Source organism: Nyctibius grandis, chromosome 5 (genome assembly GCF_013368605.1).
Source record: "Nyctibius grandis isolate bNycGra1 chromosome 5, bNycGra1.pri, whole genome shotgun sequence".
Classification (NCBI taxonomy): Eukaryota; Metazoa; Chordata; class Aves; order Nyctibiiformes; family Nyctibiidae; genus Nyctibius; species Nyctibius grandis.
In genome coordinates, this window is record NC_090662.1 from 5,364,725 (window position 1) to 5,377,222 (window position 12,498).

Genomic DNA, 12,498 nt, shown 5'->3' on the forward strand with positions numbered 1-12,498 from the left:
TTGTTAACCTAAATGAACTGACAGACAAGCTAAAGAGACCTGCTTCCATCCAGCAAAGCCAGTTTGCAATGCAGCATTTTATTATCCTGTCTCTGGAGTTGCTAATGTTTTTCCTTCTTGACAAACAAAATGCCTGTTTTCTGACTGCTCATCCTTCCTACTCCTGTTCCTCTCATACTAATTTCTTACTCAGTCCCTTCTGTGCCACAAGCCAAACCTTTAGACAGGGTGAGTAAACATACACCTCTTCTTTTCCAATGAAGATGTCCAAGGCTGGCTGTTTCTGGCTGATGCCAGAAAACAAAGTGTCTTCTTCTCTCATTCAATCATCTGCCTGCAAATCCACTAATTCTTCCCACAGCAAATAATTCCCAACACCACAAATGGTCCCACTGGAATTAGTGAGGGGAATGGGGGGTGGGGAGGGTGGAGGTGACGGCCTGGGATGAAAAGCGGTATCAACGTCTGGTCTCTTAATGGAACTTAGTGCAAAAAGCATATATATGTGTATATACAGATGTGTCTAAATTCATATAAATACGTGCTCATGTATTTCAACATCGTGATAAGAAAAAAGCAACATGCTGATGGACAAGTTCAGATGGATTACAGACTATTTCCACTTACAGAGATGTACATCCTGACTAATTCTGTTGATTTCAGTAAATAGTATAACTATAGGTAAGGAAAATAGAGAAGGTCTGTTTAACACAATGACCAACAGGCAACACATTTCAGCTTCTGTTTCTTTAGGGAACCAGAATGCTAGCAGATGTACCGTAAGCATCACTGAGGAGGGGTTTTGCTGCCTTGATCTCAGGTCTTGTCCATGCTGATTAATTCCACTGGAATCTCAGAACTGAGCTGAATTTGACAGGAGACTCAACAAGAATCAAACTTGTTTTCTTCATTGTCTTTGACAGGCACAAATATCAATGAAGCTCTTCTCCGAGCCACGTTCATCCTGAATGAAGCCCAAAGCTTAGGCATGTTGGACCCTAACTCAGTCTCCATGATTGTATTGGTGTCTGATGGAGACCCGACAGTAGGTAAGGATCCTGCTTTAGGTGAGAAGAAAGGCCAGCGGGATTAGCCTGAGAAAAGCATGCAATACGTAGACACCTTGACAGCAAGTTAAAAAAATTGTTTCACTTTCTTCCAATGCCTGTGCTGCTCTTTTGCCAAATGCCATGGGGCTTTGCACAGAAGCTTTCAAAAAATGAGCAGATTATGTCATGCAAGTCATGTACTTCTTGCAATTACAGAGATGCACAAGTCCTGTAGGAGAGATAATCACAACCTTAGAAAAAAATTTCCTCTTCCAATGACCTTAGCCCACACAGATTTATTGCACGATGTAACATCAAAATCAGGACAATAAAGTAGAAAGCAAATTAATTTTGTTTAGATTTGGTCCAGGTCAAAAGCAATCACTTACTGCAAGATGCCAGCCCAGAAGAGGCTGCCATTAAAAATAAGTCTGAAAAAAAGTCAGTCCCAATGGTGTCAGAGAACATCTTAAGTACGAGAAACAAAGTAAGACCTTTATGGAGATGTCTTAGCCTGCAGAGAGCTTGAAGTAGTCATTCTAGGAGAAGTCTAGATATGTTACAATTACAAAACTCCCCAGGAAGTTAATTAGAGCACTGGAAATACAAAGAATATGTGTCAGATACCAAAAAAAGAGTTCAAAGGAATCATTTTCAATGGAAATAATTTGTTAATCTCCATCCAGGAGAAGCTCAAATGTCACTGTAGGCACTGCAAAATGGAGATTTGGCATATGAGCTAGTTGTCTAGATTTCCCTTATATTAAGAGAGAACCAGAGACACTGGAAGAGCATGAATGCACTTACCTTGATGGAGACTGCCTCCGTTGCTCAGATGGATGTCACCCTTTGTGTGTCTCCAAGGTGAGCTAAAGCTGACGACGATCCAGAAGAACGTGAAGCAGAGCATAAAGGACGATTTCTCTCTCTTCTGCCTCGGGATTGGGTTTGATGTAGATTACGATTTCCTGCAGAGAATCGCAACTGACAACCGTGGCATGGCCCAGAGGATTTTTGGAAATCAGGAGACTTCTGCCCAAATGAAGGTGCGTTTCTGCCTCTGAAACTGAGGGTCCAGTTCTGTTCACAGCTGTGGAGCTGGGTAACTCCACTAGCAAGAGTAGAGTTACTGCAGGTTCACAGGGGAGGTCACAAAAAGCATTGTTTCTTCTGGAGAGTCCTGCAAGATGACAATCATGCATTAGCTTAAGTGGTCCTAGTTACAGTTTTTATATTATCTATAATACATACTTTACTGCTCTGGGTAGGATTCATATTTGATAAAATCATCCTAACCATAAAAAAGATTTTCTGAACTACAGTTAAGGGCTGGATTTTAGCTCAGACCACTTCATCACTAACAAAAGGCCTAGATGTAAATGCTAAATGTTTGCCAGTGTAAGAAAAAGTTCAGTTCTAGGAGGCTACGGCTCTAAATCCGTGAGAAGTAATTGCTGATGAACAAAATCTTACATCCTTATTCTGTTTCCATTCACTGGCTTCATCACCTGTGCAGGCTTCTCATACTACTTCTTTCCCAACACAGGTGTGATAGGACACACACAGGTGTGCCAGGACACACTACATGGTGTTCTGCCAAACAGAGCAGCTCTGAGAGTGCAGCCCCTCGGTATGAGGCAGCCCCCACCCATAGCACTGTATGGGTGCCTGTTTTCCCTCTCTGGTCCCATATGCTAAACCCAGGTGTGCACACATCCCAGTTCACATCAGCCAGGTACAACAGGGTCAGAAAAGGGTAGACAGTTGTCCTTGTTTCATGGGGATAAAATTTATAGAATTAAGTTTCTGTTAGATTTTGTTCCAGTTTGTGGCCAGCCATGGTGATTACGGCCATTAGCAGTTAAATCCAGGGCAGCTGACCCAGGCTGGCCCACAGGTGTGTTCTATAGCATTAACATCAGGTTCACTATAAATGGGAAAGCTTGCTGGGATGGGATGGGGTTTTCCTTCTCCCTCTCTCACTTGCCACCAATCTGTGGGCTAAGTATAATTTTGTGTGTTTTGTATTAGCATTGATATCAGTTTCCTTATTTTATTAAATCTGTTTAAATTTTAACCCACAAGTCTCCCTCCTTTTCCCAATTCCCTTTCTCAGTCAGGGAAGGGACACTGGGTGAGAGAACAACTGGTTATTGTTTAGCCCTGCGTGCGGGCTAAACAAAGACAACAGTCTACAGCACAGAAGGGAACACAAGTGAGATATAGGTCCGGTTTTTGGCAAGCATTAGGTGGGAAGCAGCTGTGTGTCTTACACAGTAGCCAAGAGCTGACCACCTGATAATTGATTCAGGCCCATATACACCTGTGCTCAAGCCTTTTAGGTCTAGGAAAGACACAACCCATGGGCTTCTGACCATCCTTTGACTTCCACAAGACCTGGACCAGATCTTCTTGCTGTACCCCCTTACAAGTGTAGTAAAGTCTAAATATAAAGAAGTCTACATTCTCTGGGACAAGAAAAGTTCCACTTGCCCATTAGGGCTCCAGGTTTTGTCATCTGCTGTCCTTTCAGTGGTGCATGTGAGAGGGTTGCTTCAGGTGCAACAGACTCACTTCTCTGTTTCCTTCCCTCTCAGAATTTCTACAACCAGGTTTCCACTCCGCTCTTGAAGAAGATTCAGTTCAACTACCCCCAGGATTCAGTGTCAGATGTCACCCAGAGCAGCTTCCACAACTACTTTGGTGGCTCGGAGATAGTAGTGGCTGGAAAGGTTGACACGGAAAACCTGCAGCACTTGGAAAGCATTGTCACAGCAACAGCAGTGAGTGAAGGTGTCCCTAGGATACCTGCTCCTGGGGCTTGGGCTGGTTTGCTCACCTGTGTGCACAGTCTCCTTGCTGGAGGTTATTGCCAGCAGAGTGCTTTGTTTGCTTGAGTTCTGGGTGGGAGCACGGAGAAACTCGGTGGGGGGGTGTGTCCAACAATGTTTCACCATAGCTTCAAGTACAGCCATGAATAGCCACTGCCTGCATCCTGCCAGAGGAACTGTCTTTTAATAAGAAATGTACCATACAAAATTCAATTGCAAACAAGAATTTTGCTCTAAGACTATTGAGTCCTCCTTCACCCTTTGTGGAGGTGCTGAGGAGCTCTCCTAAGGTAACTCCTTTCATAGCTGAACCTCCCACTATTGGGGAGTTCAACCAAGTGGCTCTACAGTGTGTGAAGTTCTAGCACTGTCCTTTTATGCTCTGCATTGTGGCATGTGCAAAGAGACATTCCCTGTGTTTCTGGGCTGCTCTTCCAGGTGGAGTGGGATGGGGTGGGAATACTACATCCAGATCTTTCTGAGGAGGACACAAAACATCCACACTTATAGGGCTTAGAAGTTGCCATTTGTTATTTGCTGGAAAAATCAAACACACTCAATATTCTTTCCTACCAAAACACAGTGCAGTCCCAGGGTCTGTGGGAGAAAGTAGAATTTGGTTCCTATTTCTCAGTAGGAATTGGGTGTGAAAAAGCCTGAGGGGAGGACAGCAGAGCTCTGTTGAGAGCCTCTTCTTTCGGCATGTGATAGCACCCTGTTTGGCTACTGCTGACAGCTCCTTTACCTATTTTAATCCACTGTCACTAAAAGTGTCTTTAACAGAAGATCCTCTTGCTACAGCTCCCCTCCCCATGGCGTCAGGCCAATGGTGCTGGGACTTTCTCATATAGAAGTGACCATGGGCAGAGCCAGAGTGGGTCCTTAATGCCAACCATGCTAAGAGGGCAACTCAAAGCCACCCCATTCTCCTGGCTTACCCTCCATTTTCTTTATCTCTCGTTGACTGCATAGGCAAATGCAGAGCTCGTCATGGAAACCCTGCGAGATGTTGAAGAACTGGATGGCTTCATGAAGAAAGACAAATATGCAGATCCCGAATTCACTAAGAAGCTGTGGGCATATCTGACTGTCAACCAGATGCTGGCAGAGAGGTGAGGAGAAATGTGGTCTGTGATGGGAGGGAAGAGAAGCTTGAGAGCAATCTGACACCGCAGCCATGAGGCTGCCCTCAGGGTTTCAAATGGGTAAGGTAAACAAATCAAAATAAAGGTAGGTGATATCTTCAGCCACATTCCTCTGATTTTTAGCACTCACAGATATCAGGGAATAGAGTATGGGAGCAGTTAATTAGAGGAATAAGAGTCAAACAGACCTGGCTGTGGAGCTGAGTGAATGAAATGAATGAGAGATTTGCCTCATAGAGCCTGACTAAAAGCTATGGAGCAGTTCAGGATGAATCTCCTCTGAAGCAGAAAGACGTCTCCTGCTGAGACCAGGAGATGGACTGGGCTTCTTTGAGTCCAGGCCAAAGCCCACAGAAGACAAAAATAGTCATCTTATGGAGAGTGCATTCACAGAGGCCCCCAGCCTTTCCTTCTTGCAGCACCTACTGGTGGGCTCTATGACCATGCTGGGGAGGAATTGTCATGGAAGCTGCCCTGTAGAGCTGCTAACCATGCCTTCTGTTTCATTTTCCACCCAGAAACACAGCCCCCACTGCAGCTTTGAAGAGGAACATCACCAAATCCATCCTACAGATGTCTCTTGACCATCATATTGTCACCCCTTTCACAGCCATGCTGATAGAGAATGCTGATAAGGATGAGATTATGCTGGCAGACCAGCCCAAAGATCCCAGAAGGGGCTGCTGCCCAGGTCAGTGCCTCAATCTGTCCATTACTCTACCTCTCATTTTGGCTTTGTTCTTGTGTTGGAAGAACAACTGTGTTCATTGTTCACTCCAGGTGTTTGGGCTTATAGGATAGCCTGTATTTTCAGTGAAAGCTGACCAATTCTTCAGGCAGTTTGAGATCATCCTGTTATGCAAGTGCTCTTTGGAGCCATTGGCTTCAGTGAGGACTGAATGCACCAACATTGCAATGATGAGGTTTCCAATAAGCCTACAATGTCACAGGTTGAACATCTGCTTACTGGGACAGATATGTCTAGTTCCCTGCACCGAAGCTGTAGAATTGACTAAACTGTATTTTATCACTACTTTTAAGCCTTGGAACTTACTAAGATTGTTATTAATCAGCTATGAGCCTACATGGAAGCTGAGTTGTCGTAACAACAGAGTGCTTCATTAATTAAATTTATGGATTTCTCCTTTAAATTAATTACTTGAATACGTGCTCCAATTGCTGTAACAATACTCGTTACAGCAACCTTATGCCTAGCCAAATGAGGCAGCATTGGCTTGTTCTGGTATTATCTGGTCGAGTCAGTCTCAAAGCAATAGCTGTTGGCATCCGTGGGTGTCTAGCAGACACAAAGTCATCCCTGCACAGCCACGTGCTTCCAATGAAACTCAACAGCAGCTATTTTACACCCTCACCAGTCAATGACTTGAAAAAGCATAACTGTTACTGTCAGGAAAACACTGCCAGTGTGATGCAATGGAAGCACTGAAAGCAAAAGAACAACTCCTTGAACAACTGAGTCTGGTGATTTAAAATTTATTAATAAATGAGAGAGTTTAAAATCGGTTGTGAAGGAAAAAAGCAACCTCCATTACAGCAGCAGACAACATAATCCACTTGGCATTTCACACTGGAAGTGATTGTGACTTTGCTGACACTCCAAGCACATATCCTGCATGCTCAGTTCTCATGCTCCTGGGTGACTATAAAACTGTCCTGATGCTGGCTCAATGAAATGGGATTCTTATGTCTGTCAATTGTTAATTTTACATTTATTTATTCTTCTTTTCAATTTTCAAGTCTGCAGCTGAGATCCAAAGAGAAATTAAATAGTTATTTATACTGTATACTATAACTCAAGTTCAAGGAGCATCTGGACAACACTCTCAGTCACATGATTTAGTTTTAGGTAGTCCTGTGAGGAGCAGGGAGTTGGACTTGATCCTTATGATTCCCTTCCAACTCTAGATGTTCTATGATTCTATGAACTCACAGCCACCAAACAGTTCAGCACAGAAATAGCATGTATTGCATTCATGTATAATGAATTCATTATACATGGCACCAGCTGACTAATTCAGACCATAATTATCTTGATTTAGATGATGCAGAGGATTTAAGTGATTTAAATATAGATTCTTGTGTCTTTGTGTTTGATGGAATAGTCAAAACTTAACAGCACTGAAATCAGGGTCAAGGCATCGGTGGGTTTCAGGGACAGTGGGACATGACTCTTGTCCTTAGCAGAGGACAAAGCTTGTGAAAATAATATCAAAGTAAATCTGTGTTTAGGATTGTGCAACACATGAGCTGCACCAAAAAGTTTGCATGTACAAGGCATGGAATGGGTAATCTGAAACAGATTTTTCTGTCTGTCCTTATACAACTCCCACCAGAGCTGCACTGTCTGCCTTCACAGACAGAGACTGTGTCTCTTCCTTTCACTCACTTTTCAAAGGATTGACTAGTTGTTCTTTTATCAGACAGACTTATTGCAAAACTAGACTGTGCATGGGAGAGCTTCTTCATGCATAATAGTGTGTGAAACGGATAAGACCTGGAAACTCAGAAGTCTCTGTCCAGTTTTTAGTTCCTGTATTATCTGCACTGACTTCACATGTAACTGTGCTAATGGAAGTAACACTGCCTGAGTAAAAACAGCCTATGGTCTGAATTAGGGGTTCAAGAAAGAGGATGCTGATAGAGATTTAGAAGATCTAGCTGTGCAATCTTCCATCCTGCTATTGTCCCTCAGCTCCTTTTTCCCCTCTCTCCCCTTGAGAGCAGGGCCAGCAGATGAGAATACATGCCCTGCTTCAGCTCTTGCCATTCTCAGTCCAACATGTTAAAACAAACCAAGTCTCATGGATCATTTAAGGTCACATTGCTTTATGAACTAAGTGGGAGAGAGAGGACACACGTTACTTTCTCCTGCCTCCGTCATGGCAAAGGCAGAGAGACCTCTAGCAGAAGGGGACGCATTAAGGGATGTTATATTAAATGCTTGCACTTATTTGCAACCTTTATCCATGTGGGTCATCCTAGGGCATGCAGAAAGAGTCCTACCTTTTCTCAGGCACCTCAAACTGAGGACCCAAGTCAGCAAAGCTTTTACCACATGCTAAATTTTTAAAGTTCACCTTTTTATTTGGCAAAACACTTAAGCCTCTTGCACTGGGGTCTTTGCTAAAGTGGGGCCTGTTAAACAGTCAGGTTCCATTTTTCACCAATAGCTTATGGTTAGCTCAGCTGCCCTGGTAAGTCATATTCCTCTGGTGGAGACACTGGAGTAAATCCATCCTAACTTCATTATACAAATCTGTCTATTGTAAGGAGTGTTGCGCTTGCTTTGCATTGGTATTACAACATCAGGCTCTGACCTACTGCATTACTTTAGAAATTATGCTATTAAATATGTCAGCACTAACACAAACCTAATTATGACTGTCATTTAACAGGTACTCTAGGATTAACTCCAAATGCACCTATTAATAACAAAGGTATCCCAGCCTGGGCCAATGTCACGGCTGTACCAGTCAGCTTCATGCCTGAGCAAAGGAGTCCTTCTGTGTCCTCTCTGAGCATAAACAGAGGTAAGAGCTACAGTATTTCTCTGCAGAGAAACACGAGACAGCAACATTCATCACCCAATAAACAAATAAAGGTGATATAACCAAAGTTATTGGGCACTTTGGGAATTTCAGCTTCTGTGATAAGATGGAGGAGTCTATCAGTTGTCCTAATTTTTATTGTTGAGTTTTCTAAATTGTTGCAAAAACTGTATCTTCACTTGCGGGCTAGTCCACAAGAGAACAAATCAACTGCTGTGACTAGCTGGTGAAGCTCCTTCACTGCTGTTGCAGAGAACATGAGTGTGAAAGGACCTTGATACAATCCCTGCTGAAGGTCTGTGCAGGGCACAATCGTGTACAGCCCAAGTAACAGCCACCTCAGTCAGATTTTTGTAAATCCATCTAGTGCCCAAGGATTAAGCTTTTCTTTATAAAACACTGAGTCATTTTGACTTTGAATAGACAGACCTGTAAAAATATGCTCTAAGTTACAAGCATGAGACTAGTTTAGATCCTAATACGATCCCAGTGACCCATCTTCTGCTGCGTGCTTCCCTGAGGCTGTTCACTGAGCTTACATTCAGCGTCTCTGCAGTAGCAAAGCTATCGTAAAGTTACTGACATTGTAGACAACAGATGAAAATTCTGTGGTAGATAAAAATCTCTGAATGTGCTGATGACTGATGGATCCTGTTAATGCTTGGGCTTTTGCCACAGTTTAGTGCCTTACTTAAACACACCAGCTGTGAGAACCATCGCCTACAAAAGCAGTATAATCACTATAACTCTGGAGCGTGCCTGCGTCCAGATGTGTGTATTTACGTAGCTATCAAACAAAGAGCTATCAAACTCCTTCTCAGCATAGCTCAAGCATTAATCTAAGGCTTTGGATAGTCAAGAAACTGCTTGAAAAAGAAGGTGAGCAAGGCAAAGCTACCTGTCCATCTTATACATGTATTTTGCACTGGCAATTCTTTTTGTTCCTGGAAATGTTGATCAGAACAGGCCTTGGCATCAAGTTGAGGAAGATCAAGCAGTTGGTGAGAATAAGGAAACATGATTGAGGGCTATAGTCAAGAGACTCAATATATTCAAAAGGTTCAAGATATTCAAAAGCTCCTTCAGCCCTTGGAGGGTACCTATCCCACGGTTTCCTGTGAAGACATTTCTGGTCAAGGGTCTAGGACTTGTCTAGTACACTGGAAGAGTTAAATACTTCCAAAAGTTGAAGAACACCAATGAATGAATGGAAGCTGGCCTGGCTATCCCCATAGGCAACACTGAGTATGGGCATGTCTCTGAATGTTGACAGGGAGATGCCAACCACCACCAAACCAGCAAAGAGCTGGGCAGTGCTTAGAACTTCAAGACAAGATGAGAGGTAGCTGCCTTCAGTGACTGGTGCAGGTGTTTGTCGCATTTGAGGCCAATTTTAAAGAACATATGACTTTCAGAGAGGTCCAATCCCACCAGGGTGTTGTACATACTGTGAGAACAAGTCCTGGATTCTATTCCTCAGAGGAGTTGGTAGGCAGCATGTGTCTTTACCCAACATCAGGATGGTGGTATGGACTTGTAACATGTCTGAGAGCTTCTTAGTTTGAGACAGTGATGTTCTGGGAGTGTCTCTTCTAGAAATAGGCAGCAGCTGAGCATGGCTGGATATTAGTTTTGAACAGAGGTGTCACCGAAGTCCTGCTTTCCATGCCTTAGGTTCTTTCATGGATCTAGGCCTCAAAGATGTGTCCTGTCTGTCTGGTGTCCAGATGGGTTCTTGGTCTCACCTGGAGGTTGGCTTCCATCATGAAGAAATAAAGCCCAGCTCCTAGAACTCCAGACTGAGCCTATGGCACCCTAGTGTGCAGCTAACCAGTTAAACCAGTAATACACTGCACTTGGCAGTGCTCCTCAAGCCAATAATGTCACGTAAATGGAGGAAGTGTATGAGAAGAAAGCTTCTGAGGGGCTTTTGTGAGGAGCATCTGAGAACTTCCTTAGCTACTGCAGGGGTGGAAAGGGCCCTCATCCTACTCTGAGGAGTCCCAGAAAGTGCTTCAAAATCCTCCAAGGAAAGTGTCTCAATCTTTGTGTCCCTGACCTCTAGGGCAGGTACCAGCCTGCTTCTCATGCCTGTTTATTTTCTATGTTTCAGTTGACAATGACCCACATTTCATCATACACCTGCCCAAGAGCCAGAGGAACATCTGCTTCAATATCAACTCAGAGCCTGGAAAGATCCTAAACTTGGTTTCTGATCCTGGTACCGGTAAGGGAATAAAACACGGTTTACTTTACAGCACACTTTTCTTCTCTCAGTTCTGAAAGGTGTTCAGAGGGATCAGGGGAAATGCCTACAGGGAGGACCATGTGCTAACAGGAGTGTGGCCAGCGGGTTGAGGGACGTGGTTATTTCCTTCCACATCTGAATTATTATGTCCAGCTTGAGGCTTGCCAGTACAAGATGTTGACAAACCAGATCAAATTCAGTGATGGCCACCAAGATGATTATGGGGCTGGAGCACAGGACATAGATGGAGAGGCTAAGACAGCTGGGTTTGGTCAATCTTAAGAAAAGATGATCCACGGTGAATCTTGGTGCTGTCTACAACCACATAATCAAAAGGTAAAGATGGAGCCTGACACATCTCCAAGATGCATAGCTGAAGGACAAGAGGCAACAGAAACAAGCTGCGATAGGTAAAATTCAGAGTAGGAATGAACTACCAGGAAAAACATTTTCGCTGTGAGGATGGCCCAACACTGGGAAAGGAGCCAAGATAGGTGAGGAAATCTCCATGACAGGTGAGGATTCCCGTCTCTCATTTGTACTTTTAAAGAAGAAAGTGGAAGAGAGATACAAAGAGAAATAAAACTGGAGGTATCCCTGGTGGCAGGCAGAAAAACGTGCAACTGTACTCCCAAAGGCATCAAAGGGAACCAGCCTCCTCTTCTCAGAGGGCTTTAGCTGGCAGCATTTCTTTAACCTCTGGGATATATGTAAAAAGTGATGAGCATTTGGAGGAGGTTAACCTGGGCTGGAGATGTGGTACCATTCCTCCACTGCCCATCCACCCCATGGCTTTCACAGACAGCAAGGAACCGAATGGCTTATGAATCAGCTACCAGCAAGACCTAACATAATTCCCACCAGATTAACATCCTAAGGGATGAACAGTAGCATCAGGAGGTGATTTAATAAATTGTTCTCCTCTCTTGGCTGGCAAGATGAGAAAAACAGGGGGTCAGAGGGCTGCATGTTTCTGCTGATCCCATTGTACTCCCTGCTGAGATCAGAACTCCAAGTCTCTAGGTGGTGCTCCAAGATTTAGGCAACATCTGCTTCTCTGCTCTTCACAGGAGTTGTGGTCAATGGGCAGCTCATTGGGGCCAAGAAGATAGAGAATAAGAAACTCAACACATACTTTGGCAAAATTGGTTTTTATTTCAAAAACAAAGGCCTGAAAGTGGAGATCACCACAGAAACGATAACACTGAAAGATGGATCTTACGGCATCAAGCTGAGCTGGTCAGACACGGGGCACATCATTCGGAAACAGTAAGTTGCTGAGCATTTGTTGTCTGTCCTATGAAAACCATTTGCAACACAGCATTGGACTGACCCAGCTACAGGTGGGATCCAGGCCACAGGGTGCCTACACACGGGCACGTGAATCTTAGCTAGATGTCAGAGCTCTCATTATAGTTAATGAAATTAGGTAGTAGGGCCAAGAGAGTGACTCAGTTGACCAGACACAAGCAGAAAAAGCTGAATTCCTCTCCCTACTGCTGTCTGCATTAGCTAAAATCAGGATTCAGTTGCCTAAACACAAGCATCTAATGTTATTTGAGATACCTTCAGGGTTTCTGTCATGATTTGAGACATGACTCACAACATCCAGGAGACCTGCACCTTCAGATTAACAGCTAGCAGCCATGTTGGACA

At 43.8% G+C, this 12,498-nt stretch overlaps 1 protein-coding gene across 1 annotated transcript in view; it reads left to right on the forward strand.

The window, feature by feature from the left end:
- Window positions 1-12,498, forward strand: part of ITIH2 (inter-alpha-trypsin inhibitor heavy chain 2) — a 29,970-nt gene that overhangs the window by 14,670 nt on the left and 2,802 nt on the right. The window contains exons 11-18 of the mRNA XM_068401119.1: window positions 924-1,049; window positions 1,914-2,095; window positions 3,647-3,832; window positions 4,853-4,992; window positions 5,544-5,716; window positions 8,442-8,576; window positions 10,708-10,821; window positions 11,913-12,111. Coding sequence (XP_068257220.1) covers window positions 924-1,049; window positions 1,914-2,095; window positions 3,647-3,832; window positions 4,853-4,992; window positions 5,544-5,716; window positions 8,442-8,576; window positions 10,708-10,821; window positions 11,913-12,111 — 1,255 coding nt within the window. The remainder of the gene's footprint in view (window positions 1-923; window positions 1,050-1,913; window positions 2,096-3,646; window positions 3,833-4,852; window positions 4,993-5,543; window positions 5,717-8,441; window positions 8,577-10,707; window positions 10,822-11,912; window positions 12,112-12,498) is intronic.